Below are 24,883 nucleotides of genomic sequence, written 5' to 3'. Positions count from 1 at the left end.
AATTACATAACTATGGAACAAGCAAGGTTCATTATCCAGTCTGGGCCTGCTGGCTACTGCAAGAGCACGATTAGCATGTGTGTATAACAACCTGACCATATTTGAAGACTAATGACTAAAAAGTTTTTCAAAGTATCATGGTGGAGACTTAGTAGATCCCCACAATCTAAGAAGGACATTCTACATTAATCAAGGTTTGTATGATTAGCCATACATAGACTCACCAAAAAAAAACACAACAAAACAGAATTGGCTCATGAAAAGTTAAGAAAGCACCTCAGGACTAAGGGAATTATCTCGTGCCAAGCTCTTCTGGCACATTACTTCCCTTGCCTTTTTTTTTTTTTTTTTTTTTTTGGTATTAGGGGCTGGGGATTGAAGCCAGGACCTCATATGTGGGAAGCCAGTGCTCAACCACTGAACCACACTGGCTTCCCTGAGTTTTTTTTAATTTTTAATTTTAGATTACAAATGTCACATAAAAAAATGTAGAGGATTTCCATATGCCCTGCTCTCTACTTTTTCGTTTGTTTTGCTTGTCATTTTGTTTTTTCAGGAGGCACTGGCAACCAAACCCAGGACCTTCCATTTGGGAGGCAGGCGCTCAGTTGCTTGGGGCACAGCTCCCTCCCTTGCCTTTTTGTTTTAGACTTTTAATTTTTGATTTAAAAAATTTTTTTAATTTATTTCTCTCCCCGTTCACCCTCCCCCGTTGTCTGCTCTCCGTGTTCATTCGCTGTATTCTTTGTCCACTTGCATTCTTGTCAGCGGCACTGGGAATCTGCATCTTTTTGTTGTATCATCTTGCTCTATCAGTTCTGTGTGTGCGGTGCCATTCCTGGGCAGGATGTGCTTTTCTCTTGCGGGTCAGCTCTCCTTGCAGGGCGCACTCCTTGCATGTGGGACTCCCCTACATGGGGGACACCCCTGCGTGGCACGGCACTCCTTGCACGCATCAGCACTGCGCTTGGGCCAGCTCACCACACAGGTCAGGAGGCCCTAGGTTTGAACCCTGGATATCCTATATGGTAGGCGGATGCCCTATTAGTTGAGCCAAATCCACTTCCCTGTTCTAGACTTTTACATAGGAAATATGCTGTAATGCTCATATCATGGTTACACTCAGTTCTTCAAACACTTATCAGGTATCAACTACAAGCCGGCTGCTGTGAACGGCGTGTGGAACCTGCCTATCCTCAAGTGGACAACAATTTCGTACAAGAGACATCATCATTATCCCAACATTTTTCAGCTTAAAACCTCTTTTTACATGTGTTTCTTCAATTAAATTTCTCAACAACCCCGTGACATAAATAGGATTTGTTGTATCACATTTTGTAGATGAGGAATTGTAGGTCAGAGGGGCCAAGGGGACTTGCCTCATAAGTCCAAAGTTCTTCCTCTATTACAATGTATAGCCTCTCTTACACAAGGAATTATGGTAAAGGGCAGATGGCAATAAATAAAATGAGGAAGGTAAAAACAGTGTATAAGGCGGGTTATAAGCAGAGAAAAATAGTACATTTTTGGTCAATTAGCAAGGAGAGTAACACATGTGACATGGATGAATCCTGAGGACCTTATGTTGAGTGAAGCAAGCCAGGCATTGAAGGACAAATACTACAAGACCTCCCTGATATGAAACAAGCAAACCAAGCTGTTTCAGAGAGCTAAAGACTGGAAGATAGGCCTAAAGGAATTTGGTGGGAAGAGGAAGATTGTGAGCTGATGCCTGCATGGGTGAAGTCTATGATAAGCTGGAGGTAAGTATTTGTACAGGGAAGGGATAAAATGGGGGCACAGGGATAACTTTGGGTGGGGCTAAGGTTGGGAGGATGGGTCAGATGACCCAAGTATTTGGGGAGAGGGCTGGGGGGAACCGTTGAATACGGGAGAATGCCAGGTATATGGCTGAAACTATACTGTTGAGAAAACCCTTTAGAAAACATAATAAGGAAGGATCATGTGTTTAAGGTGCTTAAGGGGGGGCATCTGGTACAGGGGCAAGCTTCTAGGGAGTATGTGAGTGCTCATTTTGTCATAGTGTGTTATATCATTGGGTGGAGACCCTTAAAATGAGTGGGAAGGTGTACCCACATCCCTGGGAGACCTGATGTTCCCAAATAGAGGGAACTGTGTCTCTTGAGAGAATCACTGGCTCCCAATTAGTTAGGGAAGTCTAGGACATCAAGCCCTCAGCATTACCGCAGTATCTATAAATCTGGTCCCTCAAGTAGTGAAGATTGATTGTCACGGTGGCCCTGAGGGGCGGGGGAGAGAAGTATAGCATAGATGGAAGCAGGGCAACTGGGGGGCAATGGAAGTGCTCCACAAGATCATGCAATGATGGATACAGGACATATTAACTTACAACTAAGTGTATAAAAGTCTATAAACTAAAATGTAAACCATAATATAAAACATAAGGAAACTAAAAATTTAGAAATTTGTACAGTATAAAATATAAACAATAATGTAAACCAAACTGGAACCATGTTTAATAGCTATGTTTCAAAATCTGTACATCAGCTGTGGCAAATATAACATGAACATGTAAAAAGATCATTGCTGGGAAAAGAGAAAAAGGGTTTGATGTTGGATATCTGGGAGTCCCCTATATTGTGTATGTGAATTACTATGATCTAAAACTTTTCTGAAGAGAAAATTAAAAATTAGAAAAAAAAAAAAGGATGTACACACTGAGGAAGAAAAAGTGCCTTGCCACTGAACATACAGGGCAACACCTATTACAGTGATGAAAGGCAAAACATTAGAAACAAAGATTTATAATATTTTTCATTGTATTAATACACCAACTTATTTTTACTTTATTTTAGTATTTCTAAATTATTATGTATTCTATTTCTAAGCTTTAAACCCATTACTATATTTCAATTTCTTTTTTTACCTGTAAATTTATTTTATTTTTTCCCTTTTTTTTTAATTCATTTTTTAAAAAATATTGCATTCAAAAAATATGAAGTCCCATTCAACCCCACTGCCCCCACCCCCCACTCCCCCCACAGCAACACTCTCTCCCATCATCATGACACATCCATTGCATTTGGTAAGTACATCTCTGGGCATCACTGTACTTCATAGTTAATGGTCCACATCATAGCCCACACTCTCCCATGTTCCATCCAGTGGGCCCTGGGGGGATCTACAATGTCCCGTAATTGTCCGTGAAGCACCACCCAGGACAACTCCAAGTCCCGAAAACGCCTCCACATCTCATCTCTTCCTCCCATTCCCCGCACCCAGCAGCCACCATGGCCACCCTTCCCACACCAATGCCACATTTTCTCTGTGGACATTGGATTGGTTGTGTCCATTGCACATCTATGTCAAGAGGGGGCTTAGATTCCACATGGATACTGGATGCAATCCTCCTGCTTTCAGTTGTAGGCACTCTAGGCTCCATGGTGTGGTGGTTGACATTCTTTAACTCCATGTTAGCTCATTGAATTTGGCAATATATTAGGATTCATTGTTGAAGCAGTTTTGGACCACAGAGAGGTTCAACTATGGCAGGGGAGGAACTCTGGTATGGGGTGTTATTGATGGGGGGGCACATGGGTGTGGAGGGGGTTCTCCAGGGCATGTATAAGGGGACATAAATACGTTATATGTTGGGTATTTTTATAGTAGTTACAGTTATAAACGTCAACTGAGGAAGTGCAGAGTTCCTACCCAGAGGACTTCTGACACATTCCCCAATGGAACAACAATAATCCCCTAAGTGCAACGGCAAAGACTGACAAGGAAGCATGGTTCATTAATGAGCCCTTGATATTGATGATTATACTTAGGAGTCTGTGTGCCTAAAATATGAACTAGGCCTAGAGCTGCAGGGTGCCTGAGAGTTACCTCCTGAGAGCCTCCGTGTTGTTCAAATGTGGCCACTCTCGTGGGACAAGATTCCTGGGGATGAGTCTCCCCAGCGCCAAGGGATTACTACCAATCACTAACTGGTGAAGTAACTAGAAAGAGACCTCGAATAAAAGGGTCAACTCAGACCAGCAGAGTATCTCAGCCTACATGTTGGATCAAGTGTTAAAAACTGCTTTTTGACCTTGAATAAAAGGGGGAAATGGCAAAGAAAAATGAGTTCATATGGCTAAGAGTCTTCCAAAAAGAGTCGGGAGGTCATCAAAGGGGTCACACTTAAGCACACCTCAACAGGACCCCAGAAAAAAGCCAAAGTAGGTACAACCCTAGATACTGGTGCTCCTGAAGGCTACGGAGATCCACAGGGTATATGGTCATCGCAGATGGATTTGGAGCTCTGTGCCATGTCAGAGGGCCTTACTTTGGAATTTGTGCTCCTGAGTGTGATGGAGCTGGACTCAGATGTGACCTCTCTATACATGCCTCTTCTGTCACTTTTACAGAACCTCTGGTTGGCGCTGGGTTTGGTGTATACTCAGGAGACTTGAATTCTGAACTGGCCATGCGCCAGCTGGGTCCTGAGCCTCAGGAGAGTTGCAACACTTACTCTCTGGTTTGTTGGTCTTACCTGGGCCAGCTAACAGGAAGGTGAAGATGGTCAACCACCACACCAGGGAATCAAGTATGCCTACAACTGCAAGCAGAATCCCATCCATCAGCCATGTCAGATCTAAGCCCCCTCTCAATTTACAGGTGGAGTGGACATCACCATCCCAGGGTCCGTAGGATGGAGGAAGGAAAATGAATTAGAGTGGACTTACTGGTATTCAACTATAGAACTATTGTGACTCTAGCAATGAAAGATATTGTATCATTGATGTGGAGACAGTGGTCATGGTAACTGCTGAGGGCAGGGAGAAGGAAGAAGAGATGTGCTGTGGGGCCATTTTTGGGACTTGGAATTGTCCTGAATAATATTGCAGGGACAGATGCTGGACATTATATATTCTGCCATAACCCACTGAGTGGAGTGGGGGAGAGTGTAAACTACAATGTAAACTATAATTCATGCGGTACAGCAGTGCTCCAAAATATATTCACTAAATGCAATGAATGTGCCACAGTGATGAAAGAGGTGTTGATTTGGGAGGAGTGGGGGGTAGGGGTGGGGTATATGGGAACCTCTTATATATTTTAATGTAACATTTTTTGTGATCTATGTATCTTTTAAAAAAAAAGACAATAAAAAAATGAATATGGCAAATAAAATAAAGGCATTATTTAAGAAAGCCAAAAATCAATCAAGCAAGCAATCAATCAATCAATCCTTGCCTAATTCCCTCCCACACTGTACCAGAGTTAGTCTGTGTGACCAATAGAACAGAGCAGAAATAATGGTATTTGCTTCTGAGATTAGGTTGTAAAAGGCACTGTGGCTTCTGTCTCCATTTCTCAGGTCATTCATTCTGTGGGAAACCAGATGCCAAGTTGTGAGCAGCCCCTATGTAAAGGTTCCTATAGTGAGAAAGTGAGGCTTCCTGTCAACAGTTAAGTGAGCTTGGAAGCAGATGCCTCAACCCTACTCAAGCATTTGGGTGACTGCAGTCCTGGATGACACACTGACTGCAACCTCACAAGAAACACTGAGTCAGAACCACCAGCTAAGCCATTCCCAGATTCCTGGCCCTCAGAAACTCTGTGAGATAAAAAGTTGTTTTAAGCTGCTAAGTTTTGGGATAAATTTTTATGCAGCATAGATACCTAATACATGCTCCTTGCCCTCAAAAGTTCAAAACATATAATTAAAAAGAAAAAAAGGACACATACATATAAAAGCTAACAATGGAAGACAATGTGAGTTAAGTGTCAGATAAGTATACCAGACAACAGAATCTATGTGAGATCAAAAGAGGAAAAAAATTTTTCTGAGGGCTAGAGAATTGAGAAAGATTTCATAAGGAGACAGAACTTCAACTGAGTATTTAAGGAGAAGCAGGCTTCAACTAAGTGGATGGGAATACTCCAAAGAATAAGAAACTGAGTGTGGCAAAGGTTGAGTGACAGCTTGTTGAAGAGGAGAGCTCTTGGGAAAAATGGGGAGATAAAGTAGTAAATTGAGGCCTAGGTCAAATGGAGGAGAGCTCTGAATATAAGACTAAGTTTAGACTTTATCTTGTAGGCAATTGTCAAGCACCCAAAATTGTTGAATAAGAAAGCAGTGATTATGAGAGCTTTCTAAGAAAGAGGTTTCCATCTCTGTCTGTTCCCTTACTCTGTCTACCCTCAGTGAGTTTTCCTTATGCAGAACTGCTAATAAGTACACTTTTACTGGCCTAAAATGTCCCACATTCAATCTCACTTTTGAGAGGAGGGTTATGAATCACTAATACAATAAAATATTGTCTATAAAAATCAATGAAATGGAGAGTTAATTCTAGTTTTAGAATAACTCAAAAAACATAAATAATGTCTATTTGCCATAACATTTTATTTATAATTTTACTATTTAGATTTATATCTTATAACCAATACCCTTCATGTTCAAAATTTTCATGTGACCCAAGTAAAATTCAGTGTTTGCTGAACAAATACCATGTTAAAATAAACAGTTATTCTAAGACTTAATGCTAATAAACTCTGACTGCTCCCCAAGCAGGATTTCAAAATTGTTTCATGTATGCCTTTCCTTTGTTTTCCCTTTACATGATATCAGCTGTTAAAAATTCTCAGCATGATGAAAAGCAAAAAAAAAGAAAAGAAAGAAGAAAAGAAAAAAAAATTCTCAGCATAACACTGACCTCTTTGGAGTGGAGATACTAAGAGAATCCAAAGAAAAAGCAGAACATAAAATTGTAACAAAGCAACCACAATGTATTTAGGCTCACTGGCTTCCTTAATTCTGAGGGTAAAAGGAAAATACACTCCCATTTTACATTCTCTTCATTAAAAAGTCAGACAAAATACACATCTTCAAAGCAGTTTCTGAAAACATGACCACAGGGCAGGCAGGCCCTCCTTCACCAGTAAATACGTACTGTGTGAGAACCGCTGAGTGATTGGGGTTCCAGGATAAGGGTAAGTTCGGCTCTCCCACTGAATGTTGCCTTCCTGGACTGCCTTCATGAAACCATGGTAACACTGATGGGCTACACCTAAAGACAGAAAGAACAAATGCCTCAGCCTGGACACTTTACTTGTAAATGAAATTATTAAAACTATAACAGCTGTCTTATTACTTTTTAAAATGTAAGTTTCTTAGAGTAACACCAAATTTTTTTACTTTTATTCAAAGAATGGAAACAAAATCATATAATCATAAAATTTCAAAACTGGAATGTAATTTTACTTTCATTTTATTGAAGCTCAGTACTTGCTCTCTTAATTAGCTAACGTAAAACTCTGTTCCACTTTACATTATATCATGAGGCAATACATCAAGCTAATTGGTAATCTTTACTCCAAAGCAAAGGGCCTGAGGAGTAATTTAACTTTGTGAAAGAGTATAGTAAAATGGTGTCTGGCATATAACAGGTGTACAGTAAGTATCTGTGGTTAGACCATAGAAAGCAAGCATTCTCCATCTTAAACAGGAGATAACTTATAATGGATTATGAGACAACGAATTCATAACTAAAGTAAGCTGTCTAAAAAGTGAGTTCAATCGCCAGTACTTCTTTAAAAATTAAAAATAAAAAAATAAGTGAAAAAAAAACAGAGTATCTACAACTGCAAACAAAACAGTTCTTCCTTCTGTCTGTCCCATAAAATCTAAGTCCCCTCTCAATTTGAAGCAGAGCGGGCACACCATCCCCAAATACTCAAGATTGAGGAATAAACAAATATAAGTGGGAGAGTGCAACCATGGACCATAGTAGACTTATTATTATTGTAGTAATGGAAGAACTTGTGACAATAATAAAAAGTTAGTGGGGCGGCGGACTTGGCCCAGTGGTTAGGGTGTCCGTCTACCACACAGGAGGTCCGAAGTTCAAACCCCAGGCTTCCTTGACCCGTGTGGAGCTGGTCCATGTGCAGTGTTGATGCACACAAGGAGTGCCCTGCCACGCAGGGGTGTCCCTGCGTAGGGGAGCCCCACGCGCAAGGAGTGTGCCCCGTGAGGAGAGTCGCCCAGCGCGAAAAAAAGTGCAGCCTGCCCAGGAATAGTGCCGCATACAGGGAGAGCTGACACAACAAGATGATGCAACAAAAAGAAATAGATTCCCGTGCCGCTGACAACAGAAGCGGACAAAGATGACGCAGCAAAAAGACACAGAGAAAAGACAACCAGGGTGGGGGAGAAGGGGAGAGAAATAAATAAATAAATCTTTTTTTAAAAAAGTTAGTGATTAGTAGAAGTTTTGAGGGGAGAACCTCTACTAGGCATTTTTAGGACAGTGAAATTTTTCTTCGTGAGATTGCAATGATGGATACAGGCCATTATACATTTCGTCAAACTTATCAAATTGTATGGTGCAAAGTGTAAACCATAATGTAAACCACAGATCTTGATTAGAAGCAATACTTCAATATTTATTCATCAACTGTAACAAATACACCACACCAATTTAAGATCTTTGTAGTAAGGGAAAAGAAAGTATATATACTCAGCACAGAATGGACTGTACAATGGGATCAACAATTTTATGTCTTATATTCCTGCTTCTATCAACACCTTCTGTAAAACCTTTTCATAGCCTCACTTCTCTCAACTAATCTTGTCTAAGGGTTACATTCCTTTTATTTATTCTTTGCTTGATTGCTTCCTGCCACCCTCTAGCCCTCTGCTTCCTAAAACTGTTGTGTCATTTACTCTGTTGGATCAACTCTCTGGGAAAAGATTCTGTTAATATAAGTGTACTTACTCCCTGCATGTTGTTACTAGTCTAGCGACCTTTGCTAAATAAACCTTTCTTCTTATATATGTATTGCCTTTATATATATATAAAGTTGTGAACTTACAAGACAATCATGCATACTGTGCAGAATTCTCATACAACACCTTACACTGTTGTGGAACATTTGTTACAAATTATGAGAGAACATCATCAGGCTATTATCACTAATTATGGTCTACAGGGTACAGCTGGAATCCCCTATACTTTTGATGTAACTTTTCTGTAATCTAAAACTTCTTTAAAAATAAAGTTTATTATACGAGGGGAAAAAAAATGAGAGCGTCATGTTTCTGGAACAATCTTTCTCTAAAGCATTCATTCTAATGGCTATCTAATTTCATTAAAATGCAAAAATATGAATAAAGAGTCCAACCAATTATATTACATTGTGAAAAAATTATATCATTCTTGAATTTGATACCTTAGTAGATCCTTAAGCAGGATCAAAATACTTTTATATACATTTTCTAATAATGATCATATCCCCATACTATTCTGAATTTCACTCGGCTGAACTCCTCAGTTAAAAATAATTAGCATATTTTTTAAAAAGGGGAGGGAGCAGGTGTAACTCAAGTGGTTGAGGGCCTGCTTCCCATGTACGAGGTGCTGGGTTCAATCCTTACAAAAAAGGTATGGCCTTTTTCAGTGAGTAACAACACTGCCGACTATACACTGGTGTAATGTGTATTACTGATTTGCAAATACTGAATTGAGATAATTTAGTAATGAAAAAAAGACATATAGATAATAACTGAGAGGGAAAAAAATCTTGACAGTGATTTTCCCCAGAAAAGCTCAGATTGTGAGTACTAGGTTAGGGCAGCTCTCTTTTAGAAAAAAATCCCCAAATGATAAGAATACCAAATAAAAACCTAAGGATGGGAAGTGGACTTGGCTCAACGGTTAGAGCATCTGCCTACCACCTGGGAGGGCCACGGTTCAAACCCAGCGCCCCTTGATTCGTGTGGAACTGGTCCACATGCAGTGCTGGTGTGTGCAAGGAGTGCCCCTGCCATGCAGGGGTGTCCCCCGCATAGGGAAGCCCCATGCACAAGGAGTGCGCCCCGTAAGGAGAGCCACCCAGCACAAAAGAAAGTTCAGCATGCCCAGGAGTGGTGCTGCACACATGGAGAGCTGATGCAGGAAAATGATGCAACAAAAAGAGACACAGATTCCCAGTGCCACTGACAAGAATAGAAGTGGACACAGAAGAACAAACCGCGAATGGACACAGAGGACAGACAACTGGGGTGGGGGGGGGGGGAAGGGGAGGGAAATAAATAAAAATAAATCCTAAATAAATAAATGAAGACCTAAGGATTAATCCACGTATTTGATTAGATCACAGCCCCTCACCTGTGATCATTCCACCTTTATTTTAGAGGTAAAACCATATGTCAACAGTGCAGTGAGCTAAACTCTCCTGAAGAGCCCATTAACTCAGCACACAGAAGCAGGTTGTGCATATCACCAGCTGTGAGGAGATGAGCACAAGGCCTGCCAAACAGTTTCAATATAGCTCACCCTTAGCCCTCTAGGTGGACTTCGGGGCACTGACATGAGAACCACCCTGAAGTAAGGAAAAGATTTTAAGACTAATTGATTCCAATCCAAGATTTTTCTTTCTCAATATATCTCTAGCTGCCTTGTTCCCCCAGAAAGGAGACTTGCCATTTTCAACAAAATTATTCATCTTTATCAGGCAAAAAATGAGTCTTTTCCACCTTTAGTGGAATGCTGTCAATTAAAATACACTATGGCCAGCAATCTTAATATTTAGCTGGATTAAAATTGCAAATGGGATTAAATACTGTTAAATTCAAAGCTGCTCATAAAGCTGATCAGGGTAAGGAGAAAAGAAAAACATATTGTTAATGGTCTAACACTAAATTTTTTAAAAAAAACAATAAATTTAAGGAAATGACAAAATTGGGGATTTAAAAATAAATCTTTCAAAAAATAATTTAAAATAAATAATTCTTTCTACTTCCAACAGTACCTTTGATAAGTCGATACCATTGTTTGCAGACAAGGGCTGCAGTTTTGTGTTCCTGATATGGTGACAGAAAGGACAGGATATACTCCAAAACCTCTTCTGGCAGCTCAGACATGGATCTATTATATCTGGTCTCTTCAACCTCCAATGCTGGGTGAGTCTCTTCATCTTGCTCCATTGTCCCTTCCAGCACACTCTCTTCTTGGTCCACAGCCATGAAACTGTCATCTTCACTGTCCGAGGAACTGGCCATGACATTCCACTTGACAGCTATAGTAGGAGAGAAACAAAATCAGTATACATTGTTGGAAGCTCTGCAACAACTCAGGATAATGTGCTCAAGCTGTTCAGGATTCCTCTTCCACCCTCAATATGAAATCTGTTCTTTAGCACTTTCCCACACTAATCGTGAGCCACCTTAATATTCCAGGCATGGTGCAAACACCAAGGCCATCCTGGGGATCTCAATAGTGGACAGCAAAGGGAATAGAGATTAGCCTCCCTTGGCCTCTAGGATCTAAAAAACTAACTATGGGTCCTGCAAAGATCAATAATATTCTGAGAATACAGGTTCAGAAATAACAATTTTTCTGGTTTTTACACAGATGATTCACTGAAGAGGGTAACAAGTGTTCCAAGAAAAGACTTAACCAGTTCAAATAACAAGTAGAAGACAATATTTACAGTAGAAAATATCATTTTTAACAGATCCAAGCAAACACCAGAAACACATACATATTGTTCATAAAAAGACATAACAGAAAAGGTCAAAGAAATACTATTTGTGATAGCAAAAAACTGGAAACACAAATGTTCATCAACAGAAAGTTTAAAACTGTGGTACATTCACACAATATAATACTATACAGCAAGGAAACACAGCTAAACACACACAGATAAAGCTCTCAAACATAACAGTGAGCAAAAGAAAAAAAGGTACATACTATAGGACTATACTTAGTCAAGTTCAAAACCAGGCAAAAATAATTTATGCCATTGCAGGTCAAGACAGTGACTACCCTTGGTAAGCACTGGGAGGTTTCTGGGGTGCTGGTAAAGTTCTGTTTCTTGATTGGGTACTGATGACATGAATGTATTCAATCTGTGAAAAATCCACCTAGCTAAACACTTGAGGCATTTCTCTAAAGTTTACCAAATTAAGCCATATCACCAGTTATTTCTATGGGTAATTTTTAATTTCTTCTTTGTGCTTTTCTGTATTCCCTAAATTTTCTAGAAAGAGCATCACATGTTAAAATATACACAAATAGGCAGGCAACTCATCTACGCCACTTCCATAATGTTAAATGCCAAGTCTGAGGTAAAAATGGTAAAGTGAAAAACAGGGTAATTTATGTAAGAACTGTGTCATGGGTTGGATACTCCAGGAAGTGGATGCTAAGACAGAATTAGGAATGCACAAGGTTTAATGGGGAGTAACTGTGGAAAGAAGAAAAGAGGAAGCAGGATTGGGAGGGGGATCTATCAAACCACTGATGTAGACTTGACAAAGCCAGTCCAACAGACAGCTCAAGAGCAAAGACGGACCATTAGAAAAATCCTGTATTGGGCGGAAAGGTCAAGACTTTTTTTGCACAGTCACTGGCTAAAGGATGCTTGAGAAATATGTGACCCCTGTTACCCCATCCTTGCTCAGCCAATGGAAGGTGACCACCCCTAGAAAAGCATGACTTTAGCTTCAAAGCTGAAGCAGACCTTGAAAGGGCTAGCAGCTTCAGCGACACTCCTTACAGATGGGCAGCAAGTCTTTTGTTGAAGAGGTATGTGAGTTCATTTTATTATAATATTTATATACATATTATATATATTATAATAGGTATTATATCTATATTATAATAGGTTTATTGTAAAACTATTCTTCTTGCTCCAGACAATTCTATATGTCACCCAACCTTACAAATTTCCAGCATTCCCTCTAGTATTGACAAACAGAAGAATAAGAAAAAATAGGAAAAGAAGAGAACTTGAAATATACTTTGGGGCTCTGAGAAGGATTTGAAATGTTCCAAAAGGAAGGGGCCTCCCACCTTCTGTGACCAGGCATGTGATCAATGAGTACTCCTGTAATTCATACACTAATTATGTACACCTTTAAAAGCTGGAAGAAATGATCATGTTAAGAAACATAGAAACATGAGAACAAAACTCATGAAATTACTTCCAAGGTTAATTTACCTCTCGAATTAGCTTAAAACTCATGATACTGTAATGTGTCCCAGCAAAATGGCTGCTAGAAGCTTGATGATAATCAACAATTGGCAGCTGTTTCCAAGTACAGGGGTGGCCTAAATCCTCCTGGGCCAATGGGATGGGAGTGGGGTGGGGAGGGAGATCCCTTCCATCTGTGCAAACACAGAAGAATATTAAAATAGGTTTGTTGAAAATTTTATTAAAGGCTCTTGAATAGTTATTGGGGCATCCTTTTTTCCACTTGGGTGAACATTTTTTCCATGTCATCATCTTGCAAGGGGAAGACATTCCTGATCAACAGATCCCTCCATTTCCAACCCTTTCTCTAAAAAGCAGTCATATAAAATAGAAAGCAAAAATCAGAGAAATGTTTTTGAAAATCAGAAATGGGTTAATAGTGCCTTTTTCTATTGGGAAAACATTTCCAATATTCCCTCTTATTCTTTCTCCGGTACATTACTTCTTATCTCCCAATGGCTATCTCCCCTAATTTACTGACTTTCCCATATTTTTAACCTCCTTCAGCCCTAAAAGTCACTAAAATTTCTCCCCCCCCCCCCAAAAAAAAAAAGGATTCCTTGAGTTTGGCTGCAATTTTTACTTTGAATTAGATAGAGCAGCTCAAATACAGCTATCCCCTTGCACAACATTTTGATAAAATATGAGCTTTGGGTCTGCTTCAGAACAAAGAAAATCAAAAAAGGTTATAAGAGGTCATTTTTATTACTATTTTATGAACTTTTCTCCCCAAGTAAAATAATGTTTGGTTCAAAAAAAAACCCAACAATTTCTGACTCCCTTTCCAAATCTTCTCAAAATAAACTTAACAAGCCTAAATAAAGGAACTCTTGCTGTTTTAATACCCAATTTTAAGGAATTCTCTCCATTCAACTTTTCACATCCCACAAAAAAAAAACACATCAAACCCCATGCCCCTGAGGGATGCTTGCTAATGTGGCTCTGAGCACAGATGCCAAAAAGAAAACCCAGGAATGGGCTCAGATGCTAGTCCTCTGTAATTACATGCCAGGACCAATTTGCACAGCTCTTCATTTTCACTTCCATGATTAGGTAATGAAATCACCACTCATACTCTCAGAGGATAGAGAAGCATTTTGAAACTCTGATTTATGGTTTTTCCTTGTCTTCATGCCCAAAGAAGCCCTACAAAACATTTCACATTTAAGTGTAATAGCTCTAAGAACATGGTTTTCATGAAATCTTTTTTTAAAAAGATTTATTTTTTATTTATTTCTCTCCCCTTCCCCCCCCCCCCCGGTTGTCTGTTCTCTGTGTCGATTTGCTATGTCTTCTTCTTTGTCTGCTTCTGCTGTTGTCAGCGGCACTGGAATGTGTGTTTCTTTTTGTTGTGTCAGCTCTCCGTGTGGGCGGTGCCAATCCTGGGCAGGCTGCACTTTCTTTCACGCTGGGCGGCTCTCCTTACAGGGCGCACTCCTTGCGCGCATCAACACTGGGCGTGGGCCAGCTCCACATGGGTCAAAGAGGCCCTGGATTTGAACCGCAGACCTCCCATGTGGTAGACGGACGCCCTAACCACTGGGCCAAGTCCACCACTTTCATGAAATCTTTAAAGGAAACTTTCCTTATCCTTCACACTTATGTTAGACCTTCTCAGTTTCCTCAAAATGATCAAATCTTTGGGAGAAACACTAACTGAAGTCAACTCACTAGCAGCTGCACTCCTTGAGGGCAAAGACCATTTGCCTTTCTAGCACCAGACATTCAATTGGGTGCAAGATTTATTAACATTTCTACTCAGAACACCCTTGTGCTGAGCTCACATTAGTTTAGAATAGAAATTCCATTATGAGTACAGCCAGGAAACCGCACACCCTACCCTTATAAGTCACTGGATGCTGTAAAGATATTTCATTGGTCAGAATTAATGTACCTCTCTAGTTTCTTAAATTTTTCCTTTTAAGGTGTACCTTGGCCTGACAGTCTCTTGCCAGACTCCTGAGCCTCACACAATGACCCTTTGTTAAGGCAAGAGGATGACACTGAAGAAACCATTTATTTGGCCCAAGAGTTCCATTTTTTTTTTTTTTTGGAAAAAAAAAAATACTGGATCCAACTAAATACAAATCAGTTTCCAACATTCCAATACCTTGCCTTCTACAGTATAAGATTTTGAAACTGGTAGATTTAACTACTGTTTCTTAACTAGAGTTAAGCATTAACAAAGTATTATGATTACTGAATCATTATATAGTTGCCGTTTAACTTTCTAGTATTGTAGAATAGTCAAAAGTAAATACCTGAAATTACTGAAACTTGCTGAACTAAAATCCAGATGCCTTGATCTCGATAATGATTGTAAAACTATACAACCTTTATCTTGTGATTGTAAAAACCTTGTGACTACCCCCCCTTTGTACTTCCCACCCTGTTTTACAACTTTGAAGTCTTATATCACAAGACAGTCTCCTTAATGTTTATTAATGAAGGAACGTATGTCAGCCCAGAATTAACCCACCCCAATTCCTAAGCCATTTTACTAGGTGACGCTAGATCTAACCAGTTGGCTCTCCTGACATGCCCAAGAAGCTTCTATGACTAGCATATGATCAATCTGTGCATGCTCAATAATTAGATCATCTCTAACTTCATTTCACGCCACCATACTCATCAGCATAAATCCACCTCTGGATACTACAAAACTATCAGAATTGCTACAGTGCGGAGAAACAGATTTTAGAACCACGAGGCCCTCTGATCTCCTTGCTTTGCACTTAGCAAAAAACCCTCTCTTTGAAACCCTGGTGTCTCAGGAATTGGTCATTGGAGTGCATCAGGAAAAAAACCTCCTGCTTCTGCTCGGTAACATTTCCAGCTTTAATGCTGTGTGACCCAGGATAATCACAACTTTTTAATTCCTAAATAACCAAAGTTTCCCATCCACTTCATAAAGACTTTGATATTAACAAACTATTTTGAATCCAGTGGAGGAAACTGATAAAAATTCAAATTGATTGAAAGAAATTCAAGATAGGAGATTATTATTCATATAAAAGTCACTGCTGTATCCTAGTATATTTGTGCTTTTGATTAATTTGTGCCTTTGATTTCTATACAAACTAGACACCTGACAATTCTCTTAAGAGGAACACCTCTTTGTGAAACTCAGAATACAATTCTTTTTACTACAAGGAAGCTGAAAATTTAAAATTTAAAATGCAATCAAACTTGCATTCTTCATAATTTCAAAAGGTTAAAGAATATAATTAAGGGAACTTGCTATTTGATAGTAAAATAAAGCACTGTGCATTAACTAAAGAATGAGGTGAAGCGAATGAGCTCCCATCTACTACAGAGGAGGTCCTGAGTTCAGTTCCCAGTGTCTTCTGAAGAGGAGCAAGACAGCGAGCTAGTGTGACAGGCAGGTGCAGTGAGCTGATATAGGAAGATGATGCAACAAGGAGACATACAAAAAAGAGGCAAGACAACGAGACAGAACAAAGCTGGGAGCTGGGGTAGCTCAAGCAATTGAGCATTTCTCAGCTGAGGTCCCAGTTTCAGTTTCCAGTGCCTCCAAAAAAGAAGAAAAGCAGACAAAGAAAGTGCACAACAAACGGACACAGACCAGACAGCAAGCACAAATAAATGAAATAAATCCTTAAAAAGTGAAAAAAATACAGAGAATGAGTAGGGGAGTGGATGTGGCTCAAGCAGTTGAGTGCCTACCTCCCACATGGGGGGGGCGAGTCCCTGGGTTTGGTTCCCAGTGTCTCCTAAAGAAAATGAGCTGATGCAACGAGCAAGGAGCAGATGTGCCTCAAGAGGTTAGGCACCTGCCTTTCACATGGGAGGTCCCAGGTTCAGTTCCTGGTGCCTCCTAAAGAAGATGAGCAGACAAAGCGAGTAGACGCAATCAAACACAACAAGCAAAGACAATGAGAGGACCATCTCAGGGGAGGGAAAAAAAAACAGAAGGAGCAGCTGGATTGACAAGAAAGAACCCATAGTCATCATCAGTATGCGGGCTTCTGAGGCCTCAGAGGCAAAGCAGCAACCTTGCAGTCTTCACTAGGAACTCACAAAGTTACCCTAATTCAGTAGCACCAATGTGAACTAAAAAGTATTAAATGCTACTTTTGAAAATAAACTGTCAAACGGGGATTTACAAAAGATTATAATATGACTACAAATGGTGATTGTTTCAATTCTTCAGAATAATAAATAGGAAAAATAATGATTATCTCCTCATTGTTTAAGTCAGGAATTCTAAACATTTTTTGTTCCATGGATCCCTTTGCCAGTCAGGTGAAAACAACGAACCCCTTACTAAGTCCACACTAACTGTGTATTATTTAATAAATACATCACACCCACACCAACATGTCCCCACAAGAATGTTTTTTGAATTTCAATTCAAGTTCAAGGACTCCTTCTTAAGAACCCCTGGTTTAAGTAATAACAATCTACCAATCTAAGATGGGTGGGGGTGACCTCAAAAATAAGCCTTCTTATAACTATACCACCACTATTATCATCATCATTGTACCAAGTAAAGTGAAAAAATTACAGGTGGTGGAAAAATGACTTAAAAAAATTCTACCTTATTTTATGTATTTACCAAATATCAAGTTAAGTTATTAGGCACCTCCTTCCCACATTGGAGGTCCCAGGTTTGGTTCCTGGTGCCTCCTACAGAAACAAAGAAGACAGACATAGCAGTGCAAACAACGAGGGGGTGGGGAGAAAGAAATTAAAAAGGCCCAAATCCAAAACTACTGAGCTGCCCATTTCGGCAGCACCTTCTCCAACCAGAACCAGACCAAGAACTACTGGCGGAACTACCTGGGCTTCCACGAATAAAAGAAGGCAATGAGACTGCTAAAGGGGGTGATGTCTCTGTGCAAATGGTACTGGCATGTGTACAAGTCTCTCTACTCCACATCTGGGGTGTCAGCCTGGGATGACCACAGGGCAGAGAGAACGTTTCCTGGGAATATAGTACAAATCAGAAGGGGAGTTAAGTAGGGAAAAAAGGTGCATTTTCCTGGGCTAGGAAATCTCATGAGTTTCTTCCCCTCAAAAACAATTACTTAAGAAAGCAAGAAAAAAATGTTAAAAGGGCAAATAATTTAAGTGTAATAATAATAAATGGTATTAACTCAAAATTGACTGCATCAAGTTACAAAAAAGCTTAACTAAAGGCCACCTACCTCTTCCTTTATGTTCCCACAACACAATAAGTAACTACCTGCATACTAGCAATCGTAACTCAGCAGCTGTCTGTCTGCCTTTTCCTCTCCCACTAGGGCACAACAGAAACTTCTATTTTCTATAATCAGTACCTCACACACAATATAAGAAGTCAGCAAAAGCACAATTTTATGAATTCATTTTGATCCAACAAAACCCAAATCTTAATTCCTAGATATTCCAATGAAACAAGCTTTATATCAAAAATAAAAATAATAAAATCATTGAGTTCTGATGGCCATGGACTTAAATAAAACTAGTGGATTAAATAAAAACCAGGGCATTAAATAGGAATTTTTATTCTTGAATTGCAAAACAAAATGTACAACATCTAAGTGAATCAGTACTATTTTTAAGATGTTTGGGTTTTTCTGCCATTATGTGCCTGTACTCTGACAAAAATGGGAGGAGTATGTAAAAACCACTGCATGCCAGGATTCTCTAGACCTTCTGGGAAAATGCTCTATTATCACAATGGTTCCCAGATTTCTGAATTTCACAGATCAGCATTTTTGGGGGGGTTGAGTCAGGGACAACTGACATAGGGTTGCCAACTTTTTATCTTCCTGAATAAGGGAACAAACAAAAACAACCAACCAGGGAAGGGGATGTGGCTCACATGACTGGGCTCCTACCTACCACATGGGAGGTCACTGGTTCAGATCCCAGTGCCTCCTAAAGAAGACAGCAAACTGGCGTGACAGGCAGGTGTGGCAAGCTGACACAAAAAAGACACAAGAAGAAAAAAACATAATGACAGACACAACAAAGCAGGGAGCAGAAGTTCCCAGTGCCTCCTAAAGAGACAGTGAGCTGGCACGGCGAGCTGACACAACGAGAGATGCAGGAAGGAAAAAATATAATGAGAGACACAACAAAGCAGGGAGCAGAGGTGGCTCAAGCAATTGGGCACCTCCCTTCCACATCAGAGCTGGTTTCGGCTCCTGATGCCTCCTAGAGAAATAAGGAAAATGAACAGACACAGCAAGTGAAAAATAACAAGGGGATGGGGAAAAATTTAAAAAATCTTTAAAAAAACAAACAACCAAAGCTACCAATATCACAATAGTTTCATAAAATAACATTAAAAAATCCAAATGACAGAGATGTATTCACCAAATGCAATGAATGTGTCATGATGATGGAGGAGAATGTTGCTATGGGGGGAGTAGTGAGGTGAAGGGGGTGGGGGGTACATGCGGACCTCATATTTTTTTAATGTTATATTAAAAAAAAATTTTTTTTTTAAATCCAAATGAGTTGGTAGATCATTAATTTCTGAATAAAGGCTTTCCCTTCCAAAAAAGAAACCTTACTCACATGTCTTTTAACTTTACCCACACACACAATATGAATACCCCTTCTCAAGATACTATGAACCTGGACCAATACTTTTGGGAACTACATGTCATGATAGTTCATCTTGCTACTTACATGCTTTTTAAAAAGAAATCCCATGGACAAATTTAAAAGTTATGTATGGTTTGAATTTTTTTCAACAAGAATATATTTTTAAAAGCTAGTTTAAATTAAAAAAGAAGTTATGTTGGGAAGCTATTTCTTAATGCTAGAAAAACATTAGAGATGATGATAGGTTCTGGCAAAAGTGCATCAAAGTTGAATGCTACTTGATTTCTTTTAGAAGTAGCTTAGTTGATCTTTTCTTTGGTCAAATTTACAACACTTTTTGCTCATGTGTGTTCTTCCCCACTAAATTCTTGGGTCTACAGCTACAGTGTAACTTATTATGTTTAACAAATTAAACTGTAGCACCTTAAGTTGCCACTGAGTATATGAGAAAAACTTTATTACTATTATTGGGGGATATTACAATCAAATCATTGAGTTTCATAACTTTCCACAGAAGCTAAAGTTTTGAATATCAAGTTCTCATGCAAGTTGTTTTATGCTGCTTTGAAAAAAAAAAAAAAGTATCCATAACTGCAAGAATATGAATAAAAATTCTAATGCCAAAAATAAACAGATAGATAAATAAAGGGATAAATCCAAAGCTCATTCCAAAATGACGTAAGTCAGAAAACTCTTTAATATCCAGAGGAAAGTCTGTGAAATAATAAGGAAAGCAAAAGTCTACCCTGGGTTACAGATGGCTAAAATAACCACCGCTTATGGCTTCAGTTTTAAGGGTTAACAACTTTTTGGTTCACTAATTCATTACAGATCTATTTCAACAGAAGAATACAAAATTATTTTTAAAATTTTAATTCATTTTACCTTGTATAATCAGCTCTATATCATGAAATGAATATTTTTACCATATACATATATAATTTTTTATGTATTGATGACATCACACATATTTTTCTTTTATCCCCACCTGCCCTTGTAGCTTTTTGCTTACTGTCTGCTCTCTGTGTCCATTTGCTGTGCATTCTTCTGTGTCTGTATTTATTTATTTATTTATTTAATTTTACCCCCCGCTTGTGGCTTGCTTGTTGTCTGCTCTCAAGTGTCCATTCACTGTGCACTCTTCTGTGTGTTTTTTTGGTTTGTTTTTTGCTTGTCTCCCTTTTTTGTTGTTGTTGTATCACCTTGCTGAGTTGGCATTCCATGGCGCTTGCAGGCTGGGCAGCACCCTGTGGCACCCAGGCCAGCGGCTCTCCACAGCGTGCAGTCGAGCCTGCCTTCACAAGGAGGCTCCAGGACATGAACCCAGGGCCTCCCATATGGTAGATGGGAGCCCAACTGATGGAGCCACAGCCACTTTCACCAAATATATATTTTTAAAAGTAAAGGTAATAGGGTGGGTTGGGGGAAAAACACACCAAATGTAAGATAAGGACTATGATTAGTAGTAAGATTTTGATAATATTCTTTCATAATTTGTAACAAGCATCTCATGACAATGCCAGGTGTTGGTGGAGGGTTGATGTATGGGACCCCTGATGATGTTATACATGTTTGCTTTGTAAGTTCACAACTTTTACTACACATTTAATTGTTTATGTATGTTCACATATAAATGATATAAAGATGATAATAGAATTGGCTGGGGAAAAATACTTTGTTTAGTAGTAATATTTTGACAATGCTCTTTAATCATTAGTTAAAAAGGTTTAACAACAATGCAAGTTATTGGTTGTAGGGTGAGTTATGAGATTCCTGTATGATGTTATTTATGTTTGTTTTGTAAGTTCAAACTATTATACACTTATTGTTTATGTATGTTTATGTATAAGTGATACACTTCAATAAAACGAAACAAAACCAAACCTAAGTTTCATACCGGGTTCATTGACAAATTGTACAATGTTTTGGTTCATATACATGTTTTTCCTACTCTTCTTTGAAAAAGTATATAAATATATAACAAATACATGTATTATTTTTCTTTAAAAAGAACCACTTTTCTAATAAAAATGGAACCAATAACAACAACAAAAATAAAGGTGACATCTACTTTGATTCTACTACAAATATATCTGTATACCATATACAAGTATTTCTGCTATTGCATACAAAAGGAAAAGTTTAAGAATGTACTGAAGGGGAGATGATATGGCTCAAGCAGTTGAGCTCCTGCTTCCCACATGGGAGATCCCGGGTTTAGTCCCCGTTGCCTCCTAAAACAACAACAACAACAACAAAAACAAGCAAAGAAATATAAAAACCAACTCAGGAGAGCCAATATGGGGTTGAGTGTCAACTTCCCATATACGAGGTCCTGGGTTCAATCCTCAACCCTGGTACCTCAAAAAAAAAAAAAAAGAAAAGATTTGGCAATATTTATTGGCAAAAACTTCCAACAACCTAAATGTCCATTAGGAGAATGGCTAAAAAAATACTATATCTAATGTAAACTACGCAATTTTTAAAAAATGCGGGTATTTTGGCTTATACGGAGATAAAAAAGATCTCTCACACAAATTATTACATGGGGCGGTGGACATGGCCCAGTGGCTAGGGCGTCCGTCTACCACATAGGAGGTCCGCAGTTCAAACCCCTGGCTTCCTTGACCCGTGTGGAGCTGGCCGTGCGCAAGGAATGCCCTGCCACACAGGGGTGTCCCCCACGTAGGGGAGCCCCATGCGCAAGGAGTGCGCCCTGTAAGGAGAGCCGCCCAGCGCAAAAGAAAGTGCAGCCTGCCCAGGAATGGTGCCACACACACGGAGAGCTGACACAATAAGATGATGCAACAAAAAGAAACACAGATTCCTGTGCCACTGACAACAGAAGTGGACAAAGAAGACGCTGCAAATAGACACAGAGAACAGACAATTGGGGTGGGGGGGGGAGAAGGGGAGAGAAATAAATAAATAAATCTTAAAAAAAAATTATTACATGACTTTAAAAAAAATTATTATATGATTAACATAATCCCATTTATGTTCTGCAATAAACCAAAATTATATATCCACATAGGTACCTATATATAAATGCATAAAAAATGATCTAGAAAGACATGTCAAACTTAAAAGCATACATATAAAAGTTCTATCTAGAACATAAATGTACAGTTTTAAAAATAATAAAATGAACTCCTATTTCTTAATTCAAGTTAAAAAACAGACCATCACTAGTACCTTGGCAGATCTCTGCATGGCCCTCCTCATTTTCCATCCATCTCTGTCTGGCCAGAGGAAATGACTTTCTTATTTTGTTTGTCACACCCTTGCTTCTCTCTCTCTTTTTTTTTTTTAAGATTTCTTTCTTTCTTTCTTCCCCACCCCACCCCACCCCCATTGTCTGCTCTCTGTGTCCTTTCATTCTTCTGTGTCTGTATTCTCATTAGGCGGCTCCAGGAACCAATCCCGGGACCTTCCGGAGCGGGAGAGTGGCGATCATTCTCTTGCGCCACCTCGGCTCCCTGTTCTGCTACATCTCTTATTGTCTCTCCTATGTGTCTCTTTTTATTGCATCACCTTGCTGTACCAGCTCTCCGCATCAACTGGCCCTCCTGCACAGGGAGGCACTCCTGCACAGGGAAGCACTCCTGCATGGGCCGGCACTACGCGTGGGTCAGCTTGCCCTCACCTGGAAGCCCTGGGCATCAAACCCTGGACCTCCTATATGGTAGAAGGGAGCCCAACTGCTTGAGCCACATCTGTTTCCCCCTTGCTTCTCTTTATATAAATTCATCATGTAAGGATATCATATAAAAATATATCCCTAAGAAATAAACTGCTGAGTTGTTATTGCAGGTGTAGCTCATTTTCACTGCTATGTAATTCCATTGTATAAATATGCCACAATTTATTCATTCTGTTACTGGAAATCAACTGCCTCCAATATTTTGCTCTTATTAAACATTAGAAGGAACATTTTTTGGTTTTGTTTCTTGCTCTTTCAAACTTTCTTGACTGAAACCACAGTAAAAAAATAAATTTCTCATCACACAACCAGTCATCACACACACACACATAGATATATAACCCACAAAGAGTAAGTTTCTCAAAATAACACCCTTACAAAGAGATACAAGGCACAGACTGAAAAACAATACTCTAGAATACATATTTAGTAGTGAAATTGCTGGGTTGCGGGGTATAGGCATATACACCGTTACTAGGCAATATCAACTGTCTTGCAAAATGATTGTTCCAATTTATACTCCCACCTGCAAAGGATGCAAATTCACAGAGCTCTACATCCTCCCCACTATTTGATATTGCTAGATTTTTTTATTTGCTGCTCATCTAGTAGGTATGAAATAGTACCTGGCTCAGGTTTAAATATCTGTAGTTTTTTTTTTATTACTAACAAGATTGGACATCTGCACATGTTCATGGGTCATTTTGATTTTTTTGTCTGTGTTCTACTTTGTGGCTTGGCTTTTCCCTTTCTCTATGGTATCTTTTAATTTTAAAAAAGTCTTGATTTTAATGTAGTTGAATATATCAATCTATAACTTCAGTTTTTTATGTCATCTAGGAAATCCTTTCCTACCTGAAGGTTATAAAGATATTTTCCTAATATTCTCCTAAAAGTTTCTTGTTTTAGCTCTCAAATTTAGTTCAACTGATTTTGGTGTGTGGTATGAGGCTCAGATTCACTTTCCTATTGTCCCCAAGTAAGAACAATCGTCCCTGGACAATTTAATTGAACAGTCCATCCTTTCCTACCAATCTGTAAGGTCTACTCTGTCATATATCAAATCTCCGTTTAGCATGGGTTTGTTTTTAGGCTATTACAGGATTCTTGATTCTCCGTGGTGATGGATCAGTTGTTTGTTTGTTTTTAAATACTTAATGGACATTGGTCTTCCCACTTGTTTGTCACTTAAATGGTTGTTTCCAACAAAGCGAGATCGCTCCCTCTGGCAGGAACTTCCCTCAAACTTCGGAAGACATTACCATTCTGATGGAGCTGGGTGGGGGAAAGGGGGATGGGAGCAGCCCCAGACAAAAACGAAACACATTCCCACTCAACCCAAGGTTCCATATTTTTCTTGAATAAATGCTTTGCAATTTGTTGCCTGCCTTGTCAAATTCTAGAGTCCTGAAATATAATTGTGAAAATTTTGTCAGTTTCATAGTTGCTTTTGAGGAAAAGCATTTACCTTGCTCTTCCCTTTACTGTTCCAGAAGTTCACTGGTATTATTTTTGCTTTTATTTTTCCCCTATCTGGTTGTATCGTCGTCTTTTTGGTATACCTCTCCAAGCCGTGCGGAGGGTTGCGACATCTTTTTTCTTTTT

At 39.2% G+C, this 24,883-nt stretch overlaps 1 protein-coding gene across 8 annotated transcripts in view; it reads right to left on the bottom strand.

Moving 5' to 3' along the window:
* The window catches only part of FBXO42 (F-box protein 42), a 156,630-nt gene that overhangs the window by 69,113 nt on the left and 62,634 nt on the right, over positions 1–24,883 (bottom strand). For 7 of the 8 annotated variants that reach the window (XM_058304322.2, XM_071217762.1, XM_071217761.1 and 4 more), the window contains 2 exons: positions 10,789–11,055; positions 6,927–7,043 (listed from right to left, as the gene is read on the bottom strand). In XM_058304322.2, coding sequence (XP_058160305.1) covers positions 6,927–7,043; positions 10,789–11,038 — 367 coding nt within the window. In that variant the 5' untranslated portion in view covers positions 11,039–11,055. Of the gene's footprint in view, positions 1–6,926; positions 7,044–10,788; positions 11,056–12,981; positions 13,097–24,883 lie in introns of those variants that run through there. The other variant, XM_071217759.1, reaches the window with a different exon arrangement.

The sequence above is a fragment of the Dasypus novemcinctus genome, chromosome 9 (genome assembly GCF_030445035.2).
Source record: "Dasypus novemcinctus isolate mDasNov1 chromosome 9, mDasNov1.1.hap2, whole genome shotgun sequence".
Classification (NCBI taxonomy): domain Eukaryota; kingdom Metazoa; phylum Chordata; class Mammalia; order Cingulata; family Dasypodidae; genus Dasypus; species Dasypus novemcinctus.
The sequence above is the reverse complement of the archived record's forward strand: the minus strand, read 5'-3'. Positions and strand labels throughout refer to the sequence as shown.